General features: G+C 34.8%; 1 protein-coding gene across 23 annotated transcripts in view; it reads right to left on the bottom strand.

Moving 5' to 3' along the window:
- RALYL (RALY RNA binding protein like) overlaps positions 1-26445 on the bottom strand; it is a 751296-nt gene that overhangs the window by 218615 nt on the left and 506236 nt on the right. For 3 of the 23 annotated variants that reach the window (XM_032759957.2, XM_058444503.1, XM_058444502.1), the window contains exon 1: positions 14825-14958. The exons of the other annotated variants lie outside the window; for them this stretch is intronic. In XM_032759957.2, the coding sequence (XP_032615848.1) occupies positions 14825-14861 (37 nt within the window). In that variant the 5' untranslated portion in view covers positions 14862-14958. Of the gene's footprint in view, positions 1-14824; positions 14959-26445 lie in introns of those variants that run through there. 23 annotated transcript variants of the gene reach the window in all.

Below are 26445 nucleotides of genomic sequence, written 5' to 3'. Positions count from 1 at the left end.
TTACATATGTATCCATGTGCCATGTTGATTTCCTGCACCCATTAGCTCGTCATTTAGCATTAGGTATATCTCCTAATGCTGTCCCTGCCCCCCCACCCCACAACAGTACCCGGAATGTGATGTTCCCCTTCCTGTGTCCATGAGTTCTCATTGTTCAATTCCCACCTATGAGTGAGAACATGCGGTGTTTGGTTTTTTGTCCTTGCGATAGTTTACTGAGAATGATGTTTTCCAGTTTCATCCATGTCCCTACAAAGGACACGAACTCATCATTTTTTATGGCTGCATAGTATTCCATGGTGTATATGTGCCACATTTTCTTAATCCAGTCTATTGTTGTTGGACATTTGGGTTCCATACAAATTTTTTAAGATGGGTATTTTTTTCTATTTCAATACAATATGTCACTAGAATATTATTTAGCCATAAAAAAGATTGGAATCCTATCATTTGTGGCAACATGGATGAACCTGGAGGACACTATGTTAAGTGAAGTGAGCTAGGACAGAAAGACAAATATGATATCATTTATATAAAGAATCTAAAAATGCTGGTCTCATTGAAGTAGAGAGTAGAATTGTGGCTACCAAAGATTGGAGAGCAGAAAGGGGCTGGGGTATAATGAGAGATTGATTAACTGTATATATGGTCACAGTTAGACAGAAGGAGTAAGTTCTGGTGTGTTGATTATAGTTAACAATATTGCATGATATATTTCAAAATAGGTGGAAGAGAGAATTTTGAATGTTCTCCCCACAAAGACATGATGAAAATGCTAAATACCCTGATGTGATAATTATCCAATATATATGTATCAAAACATCTCACTGTATAAATATGTACAATTTTTATATCAATTTTTAAAAAGTATAATAAAATAAGCCATGAATTAACTAGGAACTAGTGTCATTGCTTAATAATTAGTACAACAATAGGGCTTGTGAGAAAGTTACAATATGGATTTCATGGCACTTTCAAAGTATGCCTTAAACATTGTTAAATTGCCCAGAATATAAGTATTTTTAGATTCCTTTTAATACTTCTCATCAGATAAGGAAATTAGGGTTGTCAGTAGAAAAAGTAACTCCAAAACCTGAGAACAAAAAGGACTTAGCAGGTGATATCATGCATACACATCTGTGAATATAGAAAGGCAAGAGATAGTTCACCAACAGCCTATATCATAGTAACATATTTGGGGCAAATGACTAAAATTTCTAGTGGCTACAACAGGTACATAAATAAGGCAATCCGTTCTGTTTATCCTTCAACGTCTATTAATTGAGGGCTTCCTAGGCCAGACCATGCTGGGGATATAGAATGAAAATAGTGACCTGATCTCTCTATTAGAGGGTTATAGCCAAATGGCTAGATAAATTATCAATTACATACAGAATACATACAGGTTACAGAGGAATCCATAACAAAGATAAACTCTACTAGCCACCAGCAGCTTAGAGAAATGTATCAGAAGGAAGTGATTATCTAAGCTGGCACCTGAAGGATGAGTAGGAATTAGCTCAGAAAAGAGGAGAGGAGAATGTTCTAAATGGAAACAACATAATGTATGAATGATGGAAAGAGTGCTTCAGAGAACAGAAAGAATTTTCAGTATCATATACTAATCTGAAATATGCAAGGTGAGATGTCAACAAATGAACCTTCAAAGTAAGACAATACCAGGTCAAGAAATGCCTTGCTTTTTAAAAGTCATATAATTAGACAATGTTTCTTTTCTTTTCTTTCTTTTTTTTTTTTTTTTGAATAGAGTCTCACTCTGTCACCCAGGCTAGAGTGCAGTAGTGTGATCTCGGCTCACTGCAACCTCTACCTCTTGAGTTCAAGCGATTCTCCTGCCTCAGCCTCCTGCACAGCTGGGATTACAGGCATGCACCACCACGCCCAGCTAATTTTCTGTATTTTTAGTAGAGACGAGGTTTCACCATGTTGGCCAGTCTGGTTTCGGACTCCTGACCTCAGGCGATCTGCCCACCTAGGCCTCCTAAAGTGCTGGGATTACAGGCATGAGCCACCGCGCTCGGCCAGACAATGTTTCTTAACGTACAATTTTATGCAATAATTAAAAAATCTGTTTACTATAACAACTAAGAAATATAGTTTGTATGAGTAAATAATATTAAGGCTTTCAGTAAATAATAATGAAACTGACCCAGAATACCTACAAGGAGCAACTAATAAAGCCTTTAGTTGATAACACATACTTATCAACTGAAACGACCTCTAGATATACTGTTTTCCAGGAAATCTGGCAGGTTATGTTTATTCCAATTGGGACAAGTAATGGAATATATGCTTCCATTCAATACATAGAACAAAATCTTAACAATTTGGTAATAATCTGATTGAAGATCCCTAGTATTTTGCTTTTCTAGACAGAAGATAATAAAATTTCCCAAGACATAACAACCAAAAGAATTCTATTATTTTCAATCATGACAAATACCCATAGGGGAGTTTATAATTTTTCTTAAGTCATACCACTTTATAATAGTCATAAAAAACTCAATAATGACTAAAAGCCATAAACAGCTTCATAAAAATACCTTAAACTAGTTTTATACCACATAAATATGGCAATGGTAAGTATTTGTTATGAAGCTACATGAAACTGTACTGTTATTAAGTACATAAAAGGCTATAGCAAGGTATAAAAAGTGCCCATTAGGAAGTCTCCTAGGGCAAAGAATTGTGTGATGACAGTCATATTCCAAATGTCAATCTATACCAGTGATTGGAATGTTAGTTACAAAGAATAATGAAATAATATTATCACTGTAGTACATCTTATGCAATTCCAGATTTAATTATCCTGGACCCAAAATGAAATTATCATAACTGATGTGATTACACTGAATTACAATATTTAAAACATGTATTTTTAAAATGAATATTAAAACAGACATTCCTTACACCTTGCAGCCTATTCCTAAGTTAATATTGGTAAATATTAACAATGTGGGCAACTTACTGAGAATTCCAGGCCCAATGCCACATTATCCTTTAATATTCATATAAGCAAGGCAAGACTGTTAATTTGACTTGAAGTACAGGGTAAATTACTACAACTGTTGATTAATTGCTGCCAGTAGTAATCTAAGAGAAATAGTATTATCAAAGTCTAGTATCTTCCCCAAACAAATGACTATGTTAGATGGCTGTTTATACAGTACAAAAAATATAGCATCTTTAACCTGATAACTGTTTCTAATATATAAGAAATGATTAACTTAATATGGTTCTAATTTCCAGGGACCCATTTTCAGAGACCAAAAGGAGAATCATAGTAACAAACACATCTATGATCTTTTTTTGAGACAGAGTCTCGCTCTGTCGCCCAGGTTGGAGTGCAGTGGCATGATCTCGGCTCACCGCAACCTCTGCCTCCTGGGTTCAAGCAATTCTCCTGTCTCAGCCTCCTGAGTAGCTGGGATTACAGGCATGTGCCATCACGCGTGGCTAATTTTTGTATTTTTAGTAGAGACAGAGTTTCACCATGTTGGTCAAGCTGGTCTCAAACTTCTGACCTCATGATCTGCCTGCCTCGGCCTCCCAAAGCATATCTATGATCTTTATGCTACAATTTCTTGTATTTTGTTCCTTGCTTGGTTATTAACTTTTTTCCTAGATACTCAAGTTTCAAAGCATATTTTTAAAGTAGAATTTTTAATGATTTGCTTTTATTTCAAAATCAAATAAATTGTTATATCCATTCAAATAGAATTTTCTCAAACTCTAGCTTGGGTTCTTGAAAACTGGGATGGTGAAAAATATGCAAAATATTTCTGTCTGGATAGTGAATAAGCAAACAAATTCTAGAAAGCTTCATGGAGTATTACTGCTACAGCCTCTTTAGGAGATTTTGGACCCATTTATCAAAATTGAGTGTATCATTTATGTTACAAGTGATCATTAGAAAATGACTAGCTTCATATAAATAGCTCTGGAGGACAGTTCAGTGCTGAGAAAAATTGTATGACCACTTATAAAATTCAAGTGACCATTTTTCTTTTGCTACCTTATGAAAGCCAAGGATGTGACCAAGTAAATGAATTTTTCCTCATGCCTCAATTAAAAGTAAACCTTTTCTGATTTTTGTCTAAGTTTATTTTTATTTAATTGTGAGCCAACCTCTCACTAACTATTGAGACTATAAATTAAATAAAAATTAAATATTCCATGTAGTATGTATGCACTTATAGGTGTCTTAAAACAAATGTGAGTTGAAAGACACTGTTAAGTGTGGGAAGAAAAAAGGTATGAAATAGACTTATCTACATGAACCCAGCAGAGGTGACTTCAAAGTCAACATTTCCATTGCCTGTGGAGCCTATTAAGAAGACCAACACTAGCAATTTGAAGAACAATGTGTGTTTATTTAAGGAAATACATTCAGCTGTTCCTCTAAGGCAGTTTCAGGTTTACTAGGGGTGAAAAGAATCATATAATATGAAATATAACATTTTCCAATGATAGGTAGCTCAAGGCATGGAACATTACAAAAATATATGCCACATACTCTATAAGGAGTCTAAGGAAATAAATGTGGACTTTATTTTTATTTTAAATACAAATGAAGTTCTAGAGATAATGTCAATAAGAGACCATGAATACTTTGAGTCAATATTTACACATATATAATGTTTTCCTATATAACTAAAGGTGTCAGAAATTCCATTGTTAGAATAAGAGTGCAATTCAGTAAACAGTGCTAAGAAAATCAATAATTAGAAAAAGGAAAATGAATCGAAAGGTTATGCCAAACAACTTAGCTGTTCTAGATCAAGAAGTGTGTAGTGACTCACAATGAATTACTAAAATCACTGCAGAGAACTTCACTTATTCTAAGTTCTGGGAACCTTTCATTCCTTTGCAGAAAAGATAGCATATGAGGCAAATACATTCATTTGCAGATATTTTGTTTGCCTATATTTATGTAAAATTTCCTCAAGATATTTTTTCTGTTTCTATATGATTTAAAGGGTAGGGATATTGGTAAAACTTATATTTTGCTTTTTAAAGTTATTAGATTCCTTAGGAGATATATAAGGTTGCTTTTTAACTCCACTCAATGTTCATATTTTAGTTTAATTTTGGGTGTCCAATTTCCTAGAGATTAGAAATAAAATCACAAATAACATTTTGAAACTATAATAAAAATGAAGTATCACAGATTACTTCATTATTCTATTACATGTTTGATTATTGCTCTCTTATGTAAATTACATTAGTCCTCTATAACAAAATGCTTAAAACGGTGCCTGACATATGGTAAACATTCAATATATTTGTCAATTTTATTATCATTACCCAATTCATTTAGAACTACCCAATTTTCCATTTGGATGAAAACAAAGTTTTAATGATAAAATATGTAAAATTAGAATTCAAATGCTTATAATGAACATTGTAAGTTTAGTTGAAGGTAGATACTTTCTAGAAAAGTTCTGATAATCTTCAAAGCTCTGATATGTCACTTGCAAAAATAAAGTCATCTAATTAATCTATGTTGATGACACTGAACATACTTTCAATTTTTTTGTAGAAAGTTTAACCTTACATATCCTAAAGAACAACAATGCATATATTCCCTAATGTAGTTAGATATTTTTAGTGTATCACATAATCACACTTGGTTACCTGTAACAGCCCTATGCTTTTAATGCCAACTTGTGCTGGCGTAATGGCTTATTATATCCACCTCTCCCCTTTTCTTGCCCACTTATGCAATAGCTGGTATTTATTAGATTTAACCATTGACTTACAAAACTGGTGATTTCATATTGCTCAACCAAAAAGATTTCCCAAAACACATAATTATGCCAGATCATGGTTTTTAAGGAAGTTGCTTTCTGATGTTTCAAAGATGGCATATGTTAGAGCATAACAGAGCATAAAAAACACTACTTCCTACTCTGCATTATGAATGGTTATCTTTTCTTTAGTCATGTCAAACTGCTTGCATTCATGGTAGTATTTTATTTTATTTTAGTTTTTTGATTAATAAAAATTATATATATATAATGTTTTCATATATGTACGCTTTGTGGAGTGGGTAAGTCAACTTAATGAATTAAACATATCCATTAACATGTCTTTTTGTGAAAACATTTAAAATCTACTCCCTTAGCAATGTTCAAGCATATGATATATTATGACTGTAGTCACCATGTTGCACAATAGATCTCCTGAACTTATTGCTTTTATAACTAAAATTTTGTATCTGTTGACAAACATGTTCCCATTGCCCTTCCTGCCCACCTAACCTCTGGTAACCCCCATTCTACTCTCTGCTTCTATTAATGATTTCCACTATTTTAGATTCCAAATACTAGTGAGATGATACAGTATTTATCTTTCTGTACCTGGCTTATTCATTTAGCATAATGTCCTCTAGGTTTATCCATGTTGCCATAAGTGACAGGATTTCCTTCTTTTTAAAGATCGAATAGCATTCCATTGGGGTGTGTGTGTGTGTGTGTGTGTGTGTGTGTGTGTGTGTATCTAACTATATGAGATATATATATCTCATATAATCATATTTTCAATCCATTCATCTGTGGATGGACATTTACATATGATATATATGATATATGAAACATGTATATGTCTGAGATATGATATTTATACATTATATGAGATATATATATATATCATATATTTTATCCTATCTGTGGATGGACATTTATGTTGATTCCAGTCTTGACTTTTGTGAGTAATTCTGCTATAAAAATGGAAGTAGAGATATCTCTTTGAGATAACTAATTTTATTTTCTTTGAATATATTCCCAGAAATGAAACTGCTGGATCATTTGGTAGTTCTATTTTTATTTTTTGAGGAAACTTCACACTGTTTTCCATAATGGTTGTACAAATATACATTCCTACCAACAGTGTAAAATAATTCCCTTTTCTTTATGTACTCACTGACACTTGTTATCGTGTCACTTTTATAACAATTCTTCTAACAGGTGTGATGTGATATATCATTGTGGTTTTAATTTTTAATTTGTATTTCCCTGATGATTAGTGATTTTGAACTTTTTTCATATGTATGCTGATCATTTGTATGTCTTCTTTTGAGATATGACTTTTCACATTCTTTGTCCATTTTTCAATCAAGTTATTAATTTTATTGCTATTGAGCTGTTTGAGTTATGGTTAATATTAAAAATATATGAAAAGTTTAACATTGAAAATATGTTAATCAGAATAGAAAGCCCAGCCATAAATCTAAGCATTTTTAGTCAACTGATCTACCAAAGTGCCAAGAACATACAATGGGGACAGTATAGTCTCTTCAATAAATGGTGTTGGAAAACTGGATATCCATATAAACAAGAAAGAAATTTGACCCCTATTTCACCCCATATACAAAAATAAAATGAATTAAAGAATTAAATATGACCTACAACTATGAAACTACTAGAAGAAAACAGAAGAAAAGCTTCTTGACATTAGTTTGAGCCAACACTTTTTGGATATGTCCCCAAAAGCACAGGTAATACAAGCAAAAACAGACAGAATTGCATCAAACTAAAAAGCTTTTGCACAGCAAAGAAAAATAATCAACAGAGTGAAGAGACAACCATGGAATGGAAGAAAATGTTTGCAAACCACATGACAGTATGTTAAAATGATAGACTAATATCTTCGTTTCACACCAATCTTATTTTCCTAAGTGTCTTGTTGTTTCACATGTATAATTCTTTTATCAACAAATACAAATTAACATTATTTTTTAAGTGTAACATTTTTTGAAGTGATAAAGTATACTCTGCAGAGAACAATTACCTGAACACCTGGGGACAGAGTCAATGCTACGATTTTCATGCAAGTGTAGATATAAATGCAGCACAGATTCTTAGAAGAGAAATTAAAAGAGCAGGTGACGTATGATAGTCAAGTTGTTTTCTGAAAGCACGGAAGAGAAATGGACAAATGCTCACCCGGTACAAAAGTGACCTTTGAGTGTGTGGGGCATTGTTAAACAGAAAAATACATGAATGTTATCAGATTTTTTTTGAGAGAGACAGAGAGAAAGAGAGAGAGAGAGAATATATTTCTGCAGGCAGAACCAGTCACAGGCTGGAGCCTGTAAAAGCCTGTGATTAAGGATATGAGGCAGACCAATATGTATTTTCATTTAAGGTCAATCTGTATCAGGGCGTTATCAGTCAGCCTTTGTACGTCTCTGCTCCCAAACTGGCATTTATAGTCCCATTGTGCACGCTCAATCAGACTGCACTGATTCTATCCATGCACATGTGATTCCATGGAGGAATCTATAAAATTACAATTTCTCAATTTCTACCAGTTATAGAATTCATATTAGAACTTGAGAATTAAAAGGGCTGAAGACATTGCAGATATCATACCAGAATTCCCTACAAGCATCAATAATAGAGAAATCAAAGATTGAATTTAATAGTGTCCTCTAGAGAGCCTTTACCAATCAAACCTAAAAATAGTTTGTTTTTTTCTGGTATAAACTTAAAAAAATGTTTTAAAACCTAGATCACATTTTCAACTGGTTAGGTAACAAAAAAGATCAACACTTAAGATATGAAAATTTGGGAATTAATAACAAATTATTTTTTTTGTCTTCACAGTTACAAAGAAATCATGGTATCAATATAAGTATTTCTTTTAAATAACCTATTTTTGTATTGCTATTTAATTTGTAATCAATTTCATAAGTACCTTTAAACATGACTTCTATAAAACACGACACATTAATAAATATGTGACCCCTAAGACAAGTCATATTCTAAAAATTACAAAATATCAAACCTATTATCACAGTTGATCACTGAGAGACCAATTTTACACATCAATTGAGACTGGCAACAGCCTTGTTTTTCCCTGTCAATGCCTTAAAAAGCCTTAGAACAATTCTATCAAAATGTAAGTTTACTTTTTCTCATAGGAAGATTTTTAAAGAGAGGTAGACTTAATTTTAATTCTTGTAATAAAGAATACAAGGATATTTATAAGAAGATAAATCAGGAAATATTCCTGGTCAAACAATATCTTTTGGACCTCTGGATGACCAAAATTTGATTGTCTTCCAGTCAATGACTGCATGCCTTGCCATGTATGGAGAGTAATTATTTTAAAAATACTTTTAAAAATTGTCATTTAAAAATTATTGCACAAGTCACTTAGAAATATGGATAGTGATTCCTAAAAGTTAGTTTATACATACTATGCCTTAATTCAGTTACAAATGAAATGTACTTTTCAGTTAAAATCTGTTGTCTGTCCTACTCTATCTATCCAATGTTCCTCATGCTTTTTTGACTTCATCTTTAATCACTCTAGTTATTGGACTCCTTCTTGGTCCTTCAATTATCCCAATGTTCCTCAGGGACTTTGCATATGCTATTTCTACTTGTAACTATCCAGTGAGAAACTGAACCAATTTCCTCACTTCTTTAGGGTGTCTGATCAAATGTCCCCTTAGTAAGTGGCTTTTCCTGACTTCCCCATAGAAAATAGAAATTCCTTGCGATAGTTTACTGAGAATGATGTTTTCCAGTTTCAAACCAAACACCGCATGTTCTCACTCATAGGTGGGAATTGAACAATGAGAACTCATGGACACAGGAAGGGGAACATCACATTCCGGGTACTGTTGTGGGGTGGGGGGCGCGGGGACAGCATTAGGAGATATACCTAATGCTAAATGACGAGCTAATGGGTGCAGGAAATCAACATGGCACATGGATACATATGTAACAAACCTGCACATTGTGCACATGTACCCTAAAACCTAAAGTATAATAAAAAAAATAAAATAAAATAAAAAAGAAAAAAAAAAAGAAAAAAAAAAAAAAAAAAGAAAATAGAAATTCCTCACTCCACATTCCAAAACTCCATTTCTCCCTTACTTGCTTTATTTTTCTCCATAGCACTTACCATTACATAGCATATTACATATTTATTTGTGTGTCATCTTATCTTCAATAAAACGTTGTTTTGTTCATTGCTATAGCCCTACCATTACAGCAGTCTCTGGAAAGTAGTAGGTGGTCAAAAATATATATTTAAGTCGATAAACTTTATTAGACAGCCATGCATTTTGATGGGCAAAGCATCATATTATGCACTGAGAATGTATCAAACAAGAATAAAGAACACCTTATATGAAAGGAACTTAGAGATTAGTGGTGTAAATAGATAATTTTCTATATATAAGACAGAATATAGAAATTTTAAGAAAAATTACAATATATGAACTGAGGCCAAGTGCGGTGGCTCGCAACTGTAATCCCAGCACTTTGGGAGGCCAAGGCAGGCAGATCACCTGAGGTCAGGAGTTCAAGACCAGCCTGGGTAACATGGCGAAACCCCATCTCTACTAAAAATGCAAAAATGAGCCAGGCATGGTGGTGGGCACCTGTAATCCCAGCTACTCAGGAGGCTGAGGAAGGAGAATCGCTTGAATCTGGAGGCAAAGTTTGCAGTGCAGTGAGCTGAGATTATACTGCTGCTCTCCAGCTTGGTGACAGAATGAGGCTCTGTCTCAAAAAAAAAAAAAAAAAAACAAAAACCAAAACCAAAAAACAAACAAACAATAAACCATATATGAACTGAAAAGAGAGAAGGGAAAGAGCAATTTGACTTAGAAACTGGGGAGGCATTTAGGAAGGATGTGGCATGCGAGTGAAACCTTCAACAGAGAGGTGTGAAGGTGCAGGTGAAGGCCATCTATCAATAGGAAGACAAATGGGCAAAGGCATAGAGATAAGAGAATATACTGAATTTCAGGGACAATTGGTAGCTTTTTTGTTTATTTGTTTGTTTTTTTGAGATGGAGTCTTGCTCTGTCACTCATGCTGGAGTGCTGTGGTGCAATCTTGGCTCACTGCAACCTCTACCTCTTGGGTTCAAGCGATTATTGTGCCTCAGCCTCCCATGTAGCTGGGATTACAGGTGTCTGCCACCACACCCAGCTAATTTTGATATTTTTAGTAGAGATGGGGTTTCACCATGATGCCCAGGCTGGTCTTGAACTCCTGAACTCTAGTAATCCTCCCGCCTTGGCCTCCCAAAGTGCTGGGATTACAGGCATGAGACACTGCGCCTGGCTGATGATTGGTAGCTTGATAAAGGCTAGAATATAGGTGGTACCAGGAAGAGAAGAGAGTAGTGGGCAGATGACAATAATGTAAATTTCTGTATTATAAGGTCTTGCTTGTACTCACTTTCTAGTTCAGTGATTCTCAACCTTCGGGAGTATGAAGTTTTTTTTTTTAAAAAAAAGAATATTGAAACATAATGAGGGCTGCATGTACTACGGTTTTTTTTTAAATAAAATATATGGCATAAAAAGCTGTTACAAATGCAGTACACCACCTTTTAAATACATTTGTTTTTATTAAACGTATTTTAGAACTTTAAAAGCATATATGTGTGCATATGTTTATGTATAAATACACGTGTATGTCCATAGTCACATATTTTTCTTCATTATACAATGATTCATATTTATGTAAATGTTAATATGTAGTAACCTTGTAGTAACTCCACGGGGACCCACGGATCTGAAGCACACAAGCCCAGAGCCACCAATATCTAGTCAATGAGAAACCATTAATGTCTCTGAGTAGGAGAATGACCTGAGGAGGGCTGTGTTATGGAGGCACTGAGGGTTAGAGATGGAAGGTACCCTACAGAACACTTTCTCAGTGCAATCTACTAAACTTACAGAAGAGGTTGCAATCCACAGAAATAATAGATAATTGGCCAAGACTATAAGCAGATGGCTATGATGACTAGTATTTAGATTTCTGAAGTGATCTCATCAAGTATTTCCATGATAATATGGATAAGGTCGATAAGCTCACCCAAAGATATTATTAGCAATAAAAAATACATGATCTGTTCCAATTCATCAAAATAAGATGAAATGTTACACATCTGAAACTCGATTCACACTGTTTTCTTTGCTATGGCACAGGTATTGTGCTATTTTCAAAATCTTATGGCTTCTATTCTACTTTTTCCTCTACGTCAGTGTTTTAAAAACATATTCATTTTTTAAAAATGTAACTTCATGTGTCTTTTATAAAAGTCCAAAAATGTTTTCTCAAGGTCATGTGGAGTTTCAGCAAGGGAGGTTACAGGTTTTCCTTGTTTTATACAGAAATTTTTGAAAATTTAAACATAAACTTCACAGTTAAATATTGTTATTATATATGTATAAAAACTTAGTATTTAAATGGACTCAAAAGTTGAACATTAATTCCCAAATCAATCTGATTTGTAAAAAAACAGGTTTACATGTATTGGAATTCCTTAAACTGGTCTGCACCTGTTTGGCTCTGGCAATATCAGCATCTGATATATGCAAACATTTTTTAATACCACTCAAAATATTCTGTATCCAATTGAAAGTCTTTAATGCAGTTTTGCACAAGTAAGATCTGCTATCTGAGTGAACACTAAGCTGTTCCTTTTACCTAGCAATTGCTCTATCAGAAGCAAGGCAACGGGCACTCTTCCCTCCCTCTCCTCCTCTTGTATAGTGAATTATAAATAACTAATCTCAATATGAGTGGAGAATGAATTTCAAAGCCCCACATGAATCTTCAAAGGTTTAGTACAATTTATACTTTAAAATCTCTCTCATAAGTATTTTTCTCCCCTTTTTCCTCAAACTCCTGACATAGCCACATGCACCTTTACTATTCCTTTTGTCAGATCCTCTGAAAGGAAACACTTATTTTTACTAAAAGATACCACATTAAATCTTTGGATAATGAGAATAATTAGAAAGTTGATTTATGTACTATCTCATTTTTAAAGAAAATCGTAAGAATACTTTCCTTCCTTCCTATAGTGAGGTTTTGTTGAATGTGCAATTATTGCCTTAATTGGATTACAATTGCCTCTAGGTGAGTTCATGCCTTTTATATGATCAAAAACACATGCATAAAAGATATGATTGAAAATGGAAATGCCCTGGATTTTGGTGATGGGAAAATTCCAGTTTTTCTGTTTACCCACTGGATGGCAAACCATTGTATTACATTCTACTTTTGCAAATACTGTTAAAGAAATTCATTTAAGGATTCTATTTGCTTTTATTGCTAAGCTTTCTATATACTTTAATTTTATTATGTTCCTGCTCTCTAATATTTTATATTATTAGAATATAGAAACACTTAATGCAACATAAAATAGTTGATACAATTAAACTTAAGTAACACATTAGATTTTTTTTTAACTGAACCATTCCAGTACACCCTACTGTGTTTATGCCTGTATAATTATACATCTTCTGACTTGTCTCATGTAATTCACAATTTCTTCCTGCTGCTTAATCGCAGACTTCAGCGAGCACATTTTAAGGGGAAACATTCAGTATAATTTTTCTGTGAATCTCTTATTTTCCATGTGCATTAAGGCATTGATAGTCCACAAGGAAAAAAATGAGGGATATATAAAAGATACAGGAGTAAAGGCACAAGATGGTTTTCAAATCTATGCATAATTTAGATTCATTCTTGTAAGAGGAAATCACAAGAAAATTAATCAGCAATATATGTGTAGACTTCACACCAATCGTTTTTATATGAAAAAAGTAGCAGTTATCATATATTGTTTCTTTATCACAAGAAAGAACTGGCATTAAGAGGCAATCAAGCTTGCAGAATCAAACTGGCAGCCTAGCCCTCAGAGCTTTCTGTGGTGCATGAAACTTCTTTGAACAGGAGAAATGTTAGTTTTCAGATCTTAGGTGAAAGCAGACCAATGAACAAATTATCACACTAAAAATTATCTTTCTATGATTTATTGGCTTCTTGATAGAATAATTGTGACTGATAGACTTTGATTTTCAAAATATTTGATAACATTTAAAGACATCGAAAGAAATAATGAAAAAGTACAGACTTTCAGTACAGAGTAAGTTGCTGTTACCTGTCTATGACAATAAATAGAGACAGTGACAGACCATTTTGGGCTAAATATGGTATTATTTACTTTAGACAATAGAAAAGATAAAGTGATAAAGAGTTAAACTTACTAGAGAGAGGTGATTGCAAAGCTTTTCTTGAGAGGCATATTGCTTTACCGTAAAATAGTGTTATTATAACAATCTTGATTTTTAGCGAGATCCTGATAGCTTTCAGTCCCATAATAATCTTTGTTCTGGACTTTACACCTGGGTAATTGTGCTGCTCCTTTTCAGCCAGAATCAGTTCCTTTAGGGGAGACTGCAGATGACTCCTTTTAACCCTTTGAAATGGTGCCTGTAGTGAATTATGTCACTAGCATGCTCTGGACCAAGAAGTTTGGCAATGAATATCCTGTTAAATATTCAGCTTGTCATTCACAATTAACTCTCTTCCCTCCATTATGAACTGCTTTCTACCCCCTAAGAGTTGTAATTGAAATTGGATGAATAAAGAGAAGTTTTAGGCTAGCTTCCCAAACCTTTCAACAGACTTCCAGGAAAGAAAATCTATCACTCCTAGAAAAGCAAAAAAGAGAACTGTCCAGTGATCATGCCTGTATGAAGGATGCTGAGCTAGACTGAAAATGCATTTGATCTGTTTCTCTGTTGATTTTGTAAACCTTTCCAAGGGTTTCCATAGTAACAAGCGAATTATCCCCTCTGCCCTCAACATCTTTCATGCATGTTACAGGAATAAAGATAAAGGTTAGGGTGAGAAAAGCTACAGTATCTTTTCTACTACCAGGATGTATCTGAAGAAGTCATGATTAGTCTTTTAAGAAATCAAGTATGTTTTCCCTACCCCAGTGATATGAAAAAGTTGGGTCAGATTTTACTTACATCTCTGATGTCTGCGTTTGCTCCTGTACATGGTCATTTTGAAAAAAATTCGACTTTCTAAGAAGTAATTGATTTGACCACGGAGACAAAGAGACGGGTTGTGCTCCTGCTTTGCAGTAAGACTGTTGCTCACTGACAGAAGGTAACCAGCAATCACACAGTGAAAGCCAGGGTAATACCATTCTCATAAAATTACAGGGGAGATGCTACAGCCTGTAACTACTCTATCTAATGTAAATCTTCTAGGGAAAATTGTATTTCCTTCACCTCCCCCCAACCTATAGCAGTGAAGTTCTCTAATGAAATGTGTACTACTAAACTGCTGTCCGTGAAGTAATGTTGGATTAAGAATAGATTCATATATTTAGCAAGAATCGCAAAACTGAAAATGTAAATATAGAAATCTTGTTTAGTATTTATATAAATTAAAAATTGGTTTCATATATCTTTTAACGACTATACAATACTGAAATTTGTATATTATTCTGAAACTCTGCTAAATTCTTTTCTTCTGAGAATCTCTGATACACTTTGTATGTTCAATTATTAAAGCAATTATCAATTTTAGTTTTGTCTATTTCCCCAGTCTTACTTCTCAGGCAAAACAGAAATTGCACATTTTCACATTTATATCCCCAGAACTTTACATAGAAGGTGCACATAATAGGTTCTCAGGCTCAGTGAGTGCCTACTATGTTGCAGGCACTCTGCTCCTTCTTGCAAGAAGCCTCTCCAGAAGCTTCCCCCACCCCCAACCCCTGGGGCCTCAGTTTAGTCCTCAGTTCTCTACTTTGACAATAGTTGGAGCATATCCTTATCTGAGTATGTTTCACACTGTCACTCAAGTGCACAAGGTGGAAGCTCTGCCTTCATTATGGCTTGTACTGTCCTTTTCTGAGAGTAATGCCTGGCATTCAGCAGAAGCCCAGGAACACTGCCTCTCCCAAACACTCCAAATGAGAACGTGGTTTCAAAAACACCTTTGGGTGCTGACTAGGGTGTCTGAAATTAGTTGTTATTTAAAATACAGAAGGACCCACATGCTAGTGAAGAATTTCTATGTCATATGACTTCCTTGTTATGTATTAAGTATCACCTTCTTGCCAAGAAGCAGAAGTGGAGATAGTCAGCTGTTCAAAGTTATTCTTTTTTAAGTGTGAACAAATCCAGGCTACCTACTAGTAGCGGGAAATATCATCCCCATAACTCTTCACAGAAGCATTGTTTCAGTGTAAATGATTTTTTTACTTAAATAATTACATTTCATAACTACAGATACCAAGAATAATATTCTATAAGTTTTCAGCAATATTCTGTTCAGCGTCCTTGACTTTTGACTAACTAAACTCTTGGGTAAGACTGTTTGTTTGTCAAAGATCCCTATGGTTATATCTTGCTTTAGGGCATAGTCAGTGTCTGTATTACTATACATTCCACTGCTGTCTTTCTCTTCCTATTAGAACATACATTTCTGAGGATAAAACTTCATTTTTTTTCAGAGATGTATGTCCAGAGTTTAGATCAATGCCTGGCACAAAGTAGGCTCTTAATAAACGTTTGTGGAATAAATGAGTTGTTGTGTGTGTGTGCGTGTGTGTGTGTGTGTGTGTGTGTGTGTGTGTTGGGGGGCTGGTGGTATGGAGTCTCGCTCTGTTACCTAGGCTGGAGTACAGTTGTGAGATCTAGGCTCACTGAAAACTCCGCCTCCCAGGTTCAAGTGATTCTCCTGCCTCAGCCTCCTGAGTAGTTGGGATTACAGGTGCCTGCCACCACGCCCAGCTAATTTTTGTATTTTTGGTAGAGACAGGGTTTCGCCATGTTGGCCAGGCTGGTCTCGAACTCCTGACCTCTGGTGATCCGCCCACCTCGGCCTCCCAAAGCGCTGGGATTACAGGTGTGAGCCACCATGCCCGGCCATGAATAAATTTTTTTTTTTTTTTTTTTTTTTGAGACGGAGTCTCGCTCTGTCGCCCAGGCTGGAGTGCAGTGGCGCGATCTCGGCTCACTGCAAGCTCCGCCTCCTGGGTTCACACCATTCTCCTGCCTCAGCCTCTCCGAGTAGCTGGGACTACAGGTGCCCGCCACCACGCCCGGCTAATTTTTTGTATTTTTAGTAGAGACGGGGTTTCACCGTGGTCTCGATCTCCTGACCTCGTGATTCGCCCGCCTCGGCCTCCCAAAGTGCTGGGATTACAAGCGTGAGCCACCGCGCCCGGCCCGAATAAATTTTAATAAACAAGTTTCAGTGATAAAGTCCATACAATCACAAATGCTTTCTCAATAAATTTAGACAAGAGCCATTTCATGTTTATTGACTACAGTAACTTTTTTATATAATTAAAATACTTGTCATTTCACATCTTTTAGTCTCAGTGTTAATTTGAATGCATTCTCTCATTATATGAGTTCTCAATATAGAGATTTTGATGAAATTGTATATATTCACAGATATGAAGATCTAGTGATGTATTTTAAATTCACAGGAACAAAGCCATATTTAATAAGCAATGTCTCCTTTATAAAAGCTATTTGCTGATTTCTTAGACACCAATGCCATAAGACCAACAAGGCATGAAAACTGTGGCAATTCAATGAAATTAAAACAGTTTTTCTGTTTTAGGTGGTATATAGGTGGCATATATTTATGATATGAATAAACGTGGTGATGATTAGGCAGTGATGGACTAATGACTCAAATGTCATTGATATTAGCATTATTATTTGATTATATACAGTCAAATTTGTAGTTTTTCACTTTTCACATTTTTAATTCTCCATTATCTATAATTAATATCAATCCAAACAGTTTTTGGAAAGACCATGTGACAATTTGATTAACTTCATTCATATGTACAAGAAGCCTCCACCCTGCAGCCTCATCGATCATCACACCTATACACATTAAAATCCACACGTATATATAAACAGATACACACTAAAACAAACAGCCTGACTTGTACTCGTCAATGTTTGGCCCACTTTTCTCCTCCAGACCTTATATTAGGGCTGACTTTCTTAGGCTCCATATAGGGGATTTCCATCTCCTCAATCCTTTCTTATGTTACTTTTCTCACCTCAGTGAATTTAGAGCATCTACTCCTGAACCTCACATCTGGGTCTAGTGGCTTGAATCCTGGAAGGCTTGAGGCCAGCAAAATTGGAGACCTCACATATACCCGGTGAATACAAACCAACTTCATGAGCACCATGCCGCAGTAGGGTAGGCAGGTGAGAGAAAGGCAGGGGCAGTGGCTTAGGGGGAGCAGAGTCCTTAGTGAAAGTGGAACCTGGGGAACCTTCATTCTGAAAAGTAGGAAGAAAAAATATAGACATAAGGGACAGAGAGAGAAGTTGAAGAGAGGAGCACATCCAGACACCCCACTCTTCTTCCTGCCCTCTTCAAGAATCCCAAATGGGCTAGAGTTGTTTTGTTTGCAAAATCAGTTTTATGCCTATAACAACAGAGGCCAAAAGATGCCTTAATTAACAAACTTTCTCCTCATCTACTCCCTACAATCTGTTTTTCTTTTACTTAAATTGATCTTTATACTCCACACTTAAAATGCAAATCTAGTGAGTGTTGATACATTGGGATAAATGAATTCTCATTAAAAATCAAATAATTGTATCTATACCTTTCATTTCTTGATGGAAGGAATCAGTAGAAATAAAAGTCTATAACATATATACTTTTAATATAAATGTATAATATAAACTGTCCTTTTAACTGTAATAGAATAACAAATAGAAGAAAGGAAGGAGGGAGAGGAAGAAAAGGAAGAAAGAAAGAGGGGAGAGTGAGATAGGAGGGAGAGGGAAAGAGGAAGAGAGAAAGGGAAAGAATGAGTGTGTGGGTGTGTGGGTGTGTGTGTGTGTGTGTGTGTGTGAGAGAGAGAGAGAGAGAGAGAGACTATGCATCTAGCCCTGTGCTAAATATACATCATGTCACATAATCTTTTGTTACTTGAATATCTCTATCCCAATTTTGAAAATGGGGAAACCTTAGCCAAATGAGGACACGTAGAGGTAATGGTCAGGGACACAGCATAACTTACATAGTTGTGTTGAGAGCATTTTACCAGGAAATAGGCCAATATGATTTAGGGCTGAATTAAGTGGCAATGCACTGGGTACCTTCTAGGGGAAACTTACCTAAAAGGGCTCTATGGTGTCACTAGTAATATACTGAAACCAAGGAAATCATGTTTCCCAGAACTCGACACAGGGAGTGAATGCTGTGTGATTTAAAAAGAGCTAAAATTTAGGGAATGTTCATTAGGTGCTGAGGTCTTTTCTAAGTGTTATATGCATTATTTCACTGAACACTGAAAACAGTCCTATGATGTATGTATTGTTATTATTGGTTTCATTTTTATTATCATCATTCTTATTTGATGCTTCAGTAAAGTGAAGCTAAGAGGTTATGTCTGAATAAAGTGTCACAGAGGGCAAGACATAGTGTCCTGATTAAAATCTGGCTAATATTTCTCCAGAGACAGTTCAGCATAACATGCCATGTGAGGTGAAGGGATACTTTGAGTAGTTGTGCAGGAAACAGGAGATGAGACCCCACAAGGGACATGTTTCTACAACAACTAGTTGTGCTAAACTACCTTCTAGGAGGGGTGAATCCAGCTGACTGCAGGGCTTCTGGCTTCCTGGCAGGGACATTCAAGTTTGGAGCCAGAGCTGACTTGGGATAACAGAATAGGCCTTCTCAGCTCTGCAGCAGGGATGAGTACCCTGTCTTACTGGAGTCACCTCACCCCCTCTCTTCCTGATCCTCCAGCCCTCATCCTTTCCTCCAAATAAAACCCTAACTGGATATTTCCAGAATATCAAATGCATCGAATTATTAGCTCACCCAGAGTATTGACCTCTTTATCTGGTTTTCAAGTTAAAACATGTGTTGAATTTCATAAACTTTCTAAGAATTTTGTCAAGACACTGTATATAGAGTGTATAGAAATCATTAACTTGAATTTTATGATGCTTCCATTTCAGAGAATTGCTAGAATAATTAAATATTAAAACTGAAAAGATGCAGCAAATTTCTGTTGCCCAAATTCTTCATTTACAGATGTCCGATAGAGACCAGACAGCTCCTACAAGTTTGCTGAACAGATAACTGAAGGAAGATGAGGTATATGAAGTCATGCAACTTGGACCATGTACTCCCAGCAGGGGCTTCAATCAGGGCTTCCAAGAGTAATAGGAAGTGATATCTCAACACTCCTTTCTCAGGTAGGAACAGAAAATGTTTATCAGGTTTAGATGTAAAGTTACTCACCATTAACCTTTCTCCTAGGTCATTCATATCACCCAGCGCCCTGATGTATGGGTGTGACCCTTCTCATACCTTTTCTTCCTTATCTTATCAGCTGCCCCTGTGGTAACACTGGCTTTTCTCCTCTTAGAGATAAATGCTTCCTTCTTTTGAAACACCTCCTTATTCATACAATTCCTATGAATTCTTTATATGAATACTTTCCTCAGGTTTTTTCAAGGATAACAACCAAATAATTTTCAACCCCAGCACAATCACCAATCCATCTTTTCAGCAATTAAACAAATATATATCTGTATCTTTGACACTCATCTATATTAAATTACTTGCTGTCTTGACAACTGCCTGGAGATCTGGACCCACATCCATCCGCCCCAAGTAAAGTGCTGTCCTGTTAGTAGATAATCTAAAAATAGTTACTAAAATATTTAATGGCTATCATATTAAAAACATCTTGTCTTTTCATTCAGCACCTCATTTTACTTTATTTATCATTGTTTTTTTTTTTTTGAATTGAAGGAAATAAAAGACTTCCTTAAGTTTGGTCCAAGTTTTCATTTGTGATATTGGTTCAAATTAGGGAAAAATAACGATTTCCAGAAAGATACTTCTTTATTCTTGACTGTTGCTAAAAGTGAAATAAGCAAACAAATCAATTCTGTACTCCTTAGTTTTGTTCAGTTTTTTTATGTATCTGGAAGAGACTTTCATTTTTTGCTTAAACTATAATTAGGTTTTATTATTAAGTCTTTATTCATTTCTTTGGATTTGTCCAGTTTCCTATGCATTAATGTCAAAGAAATCTTTACAATTATTATGATTCTGAAATATTTAATACTTACAGGTATTAAACACAGATAAAATGTTTCTCCTTTATAACTCATATTACAATTGATTTTATTTTTACTGCATCTCCTTAGTGGTGATTGTTTTTTAGCATTCTTGCTTTTGTTGCTTCTCTTTCTTTGTATGCTTTCCATTCAATTTTATCTGAGTTTTATCTTTTTGTAGCCTAAATTTGATTATCCAGACTTAGTTTTATCTTCTTGGTTGCCTGGTTTTCTCATTTATACTTGGATAAATTTGCAGTGTTTTAAGGATAATGAAATTCTATCTTCTTTATCATATCCTTTGGATGGGTTCAAGTATTTAATGGTTACAAAAGAGTTGAAAAATGTCTTTAATTTCCTAGCAATTATACTTAAAAGTATGAAGGAAATTACTTATGCCTATGTAAATAATTTACCACCCTTCAACATGTTTTTAATAAATGTTGGCTATATTTTACCTTAAAGGTATAACGTAAAATCATCCTGAACCTAAAAAGGCACAAGGTCTCTTTTCGGATGATAGCCACATAAAAGGTACTATCATCTGCAACAAACTACCTCACAGACATATGGAAGTGATTATATAGTTTATTAGAGGTGTGTATTGCTGTGGTCTAAATGTTTTTGTTCCTCTCCAATTAGTACGTTGAAACCTAATCCCTCCTGTGATGTATTTAAGGTGGGGCCTTTGGGAGGTGATTAGGTCATGGGAGCAGAACCCTCACAAACGTGATTAGTGCCTTTATTAAAAAGACCCCAGAGAGATCCCTTGCCTCTTCCACCTGAGGACACAAAGAGAAGTTGCCTTCAATTGACCAGAAAGAAGGCCCTCACAAGACACTGAATCTGCCAGCACTTTGATCTTAGACTTCTCAGACTTCAGAACTCTGAGAAATAAATTTCTGTTGTTTATAAGCCACCCAGTGTATGGCATTTTGTTATAACAGCTGGAGTGCTCTAGACAAGCATGATGTGGGAGAATTGCTGTACCATGCTCTCTAGAGATCTTTTACTTATAAAAAATTCTTCCTCAGTAGCTCACAACTTTTGTCTCAGAGCATCTCCACTGTGTCCTGAGATGAAGGGATAGTACTGAGTTTATAGGGAATCATGGTGAGAAATTAAAACATCCTTGAAGTCATATTAGTTTCTGTGATCATGAAAATTATGCATAGAATTTTACTATGAAAGAGTTTACAGAATAGGATATATAGTTATCTATCTATCTACTATCTATTCATCTGTTATCTATCTATCTATCTATCTATCTATCTATCTATCTATCTATCTATCTATCATCTATCTATCTATCTATCTATCTACCTACCTACCTACCTACCTATCTTAAAAGCCACAGGGTTGTGAGTGGTAAAGCTTCCTAGCAAAACAGGGTTCTGAGGTGTTTGCAGGATGCGTCCTACTTCAGTGGCCAGATTGTAGCTGGAGAAAATTCTTAACCAAGCACAGAAGACTCAGGACAATGGTGGGGACCAGCAAGTGGCACGTGAAGTAGAGGAAGGCAGAGACATAAAGTAGCAAGTATCCTATTGTACACACTGCTGAATTCTCAGAGTTCTGCCTTTCTCTTTTCCTGGCTGATTCTATCTTAGTCAATATCTGTCTTTCCTGAAACTTGCCCTTACTTTCTTCTTTCTGGACTCTGAACTAGAGCATCCGGTTTCATCTTTCTATTCTGTGGGGTTTCTTTCCTCTGCTGTGTTTTATCTATATAAAATTCATTGTATTTCTACTTTATTTTATATATGTGGTAGTGGGGCACAAATTCTTCTTGGTGTAAGGCAGGTAATAAATACATGATGCTAAAAAAAGATGAACTGGGATTCTGCACTCTACTGTATGATACCTTGCATATTCTGCTTCAAAGAATATATGTTATTATCACTGGGACTCTATAATTTTACATCATCACCCCTAGAGTTCACTAATGTTAGCTTTATAATGTAAGCAATGAATTAAATATATATGAGGTATTTTAATTAAAATAGTTCCCTAATTAATTACAGAAGCTAAATGGAATCATAAAAATGAACAATTATTAAGTGCTTGCTTTGTGTGAGGGATTTTGTTTATGTTGCTTTAATTTTAAAGCAGTGACGTGTGGTAGGAGTCCTCATCCTACAGATAAGGGAACTGAGGTACAAGGGCCAAGTTCAAAGAGCTTGCAAGAAAGAAGCAGAGCTGGAGTGTGTAAGTTTGTGAGCTGCAAAAGCTGTACCCAGTTCATGATACCACTCTCTCATGTGTTGTAAAACTAATGGTCAAAGAAACCAAATTCAGAAAACGTTGAGAACAGAGAACACTATCTAGGATTTTACTTTAGTTGGAATTATTGGAGTTATTGTCATTTTGGCAAATATACATGCTTTTAAAGTGTCAGACAATGGGAGAATATATTTGATATGTGAGATTTCAATAGCAAAGGCATTCTGATACTTACCTATCCTCATACTCCAGATAAAGAATACAGTGTGTTCTCCCTTGTAAGTGGGAGCTAAATGATGAGAACATATGGACACATAGAGGGGAAAAACAGACACTAGCCTTTGGAGGGTGGAGGGTGGGAGAAGAGAGAAGATCAGAAAAAATAACTAATAGGTACTAGGCTTAATACCTGGGTGACGAAATAATCTGTACAGCAAACCCCCATGACACAAGTTTACTTGTATAACAAACCTGCACTTTCACTCCTGAATTAAAAGTTAAAAAAAATTCTAGAGGTGCATATATTGTGATTCTAAAGATATTCAAGTAAAGTCTAATTGGTGCATGAAGTCCACTGAAATGATATATTTGCACTAATCTAAGGTCCATTATGGACTTGGAGAATGTTCTTCAGAGAAAATAATCAAGTAGGTTAGAATGACCCAGAGCAAATTTCCAACTAAAAAGAGATAACATTATGTCAGAAAATTAGATGCCCATACACACACATAACCAAACAATTTTGAAAATGTTGGTCTGGACATTAAGAAGATTTGTTCATAGTTTAAAAATATAATGCTTAAAATAGACAAAGACCAATACTATGATATGTAATTCTTTATGGACTTTTAAAAATATCAATTTCGATTTATGGATCATATTCAGCATTTTTGTTTCTAAGAATAATGTCAACATTTTTACTCCAAAATTTCTAATTATTTCCAATTTAAAATGTGCATAAAATATTATATATTAATAGAATTCATTTCAGCCTGTCTACAAAAGTATTATACACAGCAATCCTGTCCTCCTAATTCCTTTCCTGTTCCTATTTAGTTATAATTACACCACATTGATGAGCTACTTCAGCCTGCTGAGTTGAATAGAATGAATTTTCAGGTATAATTTAGCATTACATAGCCCAAGGGCATTTCAGAAATCCATCTCCAATCCTCACTTTGTGTGTATTTGTGTCTGCTAAAGGGCTCAGAACCACCTGGATATTCTTTGACCTCTTATATGTGTTTCAAAGACAACTATTTGAATAAACTCTGCATTTGCCATTACCAGCACAGCAGTATGTGAACAGTAAATATGTAAATGAAATTCATGATTCTCTTACCATTATTAAAACCATTTTTAGATGTTTACTTAAACGGCCTTAGATACAGAAACAAATTATGGTGGGAAAAAAAAAGAGTCTCATATTTTATTTTCAAAACTTCTTTAGTTTGGCAAACACAAAATCTTGTATTATTTTTAATATTTTTAGATCATGCCTTGGAAAGCTATAGAAAGCTCACCTGGAGAGCACAATAAATACTTAAATGAATCATTGGAGGATTCACAAAATATGAACACAAATACAGCATGTGAAAAGGTGATTATTCAAATTTAAAAACCTTTGGCTCCCAGCTTCTAAGACCATTTAAAGAAACGTTTGTAGGAAAATAGTATAACAAAGAAGGAACCAAGATTTCAGCTTGTGACTACCTAATCTTGATTCAATGAGGAAAAAATTTCGGTTTTATGGTTGCCTTTTTCTTGGGTTGATGATCACATGTGTTTTCAGTAGCATAAATAGCTATGTTCCCATCTGGATAAGATTAACCTTTTTTTTTTAAATTATAACATTTAGGATTTAACATATGATCCCTCATTTAAATTAAATGAATTTAACTTCAGTTTTTAAATAATATACCTTGTGTACTTAAATTTTGTCATCTGGTTGATGTAATGCTAAGTAAAAACAGACACGATTGTTCATATATCTGTTATTTTATTGGGGAATACAGACACTAATCAACTGATCACAAACTTACAGAATATATTCATTCATGTGATTCATCATCCTGTTCATAGCAGATTTGTGGTCCTATGACAGTGTATTGAAAAAAATGGCCCTTGACAATGAGTGGTCCACTCTTCTCTGAGGCTGAGTGAATGAGTTCTGTATGAGGAGTGTTTAAAGAATGGAGCCATGGGTAACAATAATTAAGCATTAGTGAGAGAATTACAGAGAGGGGTAGAAAGTTCAGTGGACTATGTTGATCTAAGAACAGGATGATGATACATAATTGGTGTTCAACAAATAATGTTGATGCTTTTTTTGCTAAGTTTGCTACCAATTTGTGATCATAGTGCAAACAATTTCTCATTACTCAGAATAAAATAATACTTAGTAAATAGAATTCTATACCTCACCACTTCATGCAATGAACTAAGTACATAATTGTCCAAGATACAAGGGGACAAAGATAAAATAGCCATAAAATTTTGCCTATAATAGATATGTGATTCGTAAGATTTTCAAAAATAATATTTCAATAAAACTACCAGTTAAAATATCTGTTTATATCAAATAGAATGAATGTAACCAGTACCCTGACACTTGAAATAATGGTTCTAGTTTTGAAAAGTGGCAGTCAGTGGTGATAGAAGGCCCTGTAATATGTCAATAAATATATGACAAGAATTAATTCCATGCAGATCACTGGGCATGACATTTTGGAAATTTTCAGCAGAAGCAGAATAAATTATTTATGTCTTAGAGGATATTATAAAAATGCAAGCTGAGATGTATGTGAGTTGGTGCCCATGACATGAACAGGTTAGTGACAGCTGAAAAAATTACTCAAAATAAAAACAAACTGCTGAAACATATGTGTAAAGACCTGACACATAATCAAGAAAAAGTGATTAATCAATATGGCTTCAGAAAATGGAAAAAAGAAAACTTTTATAATAAAAATACCAAGTCAAGGCATTTCTGGTTAATCCTAATTCTTCTTGATACTAGTTAATATCTGACAATGTTAATTATCTTTTTCCTGAAAAATCAATTTCTTGGCTTTTATGCCATTGTTTTTTTAGTTTCCTTACTAAATTTATATTTATAGACCAAATACCTGTGTAAAACTCTGTTTAAATTCTATAGGCATTACAAATGTGATGGTTTAACACCTTTGGTTCTTGAACCACACTGTCTTGCTTTATTTAAATCCCAGTTTTGCCATTTGTCAGCTGTGTGATCTTGGTCGAGTTACTTCATATTTTCATAC

The sequence above is a fragment of the Hylobates moloch genome, unplaced genomic scaffold, assembly GCF_009828535.3.
Source record: "Hylobates moloch isolate HMO894 unplaced genomic scaffold, HMol_V3 SCAFFOLD_9, whole genome shotgun sequence".
Taxonomy (NCBI): Eukaryota; Metazoa; Chordata; class Mammalia; order Primates; family Hylobatidae; genus Hylobates; species Hylobates moloch.
The sequence above is the reverse complement of the archived record's forward strand: the minus strand, read 5'-3'. Positions and strand labels throughout refer to the sequence as shown.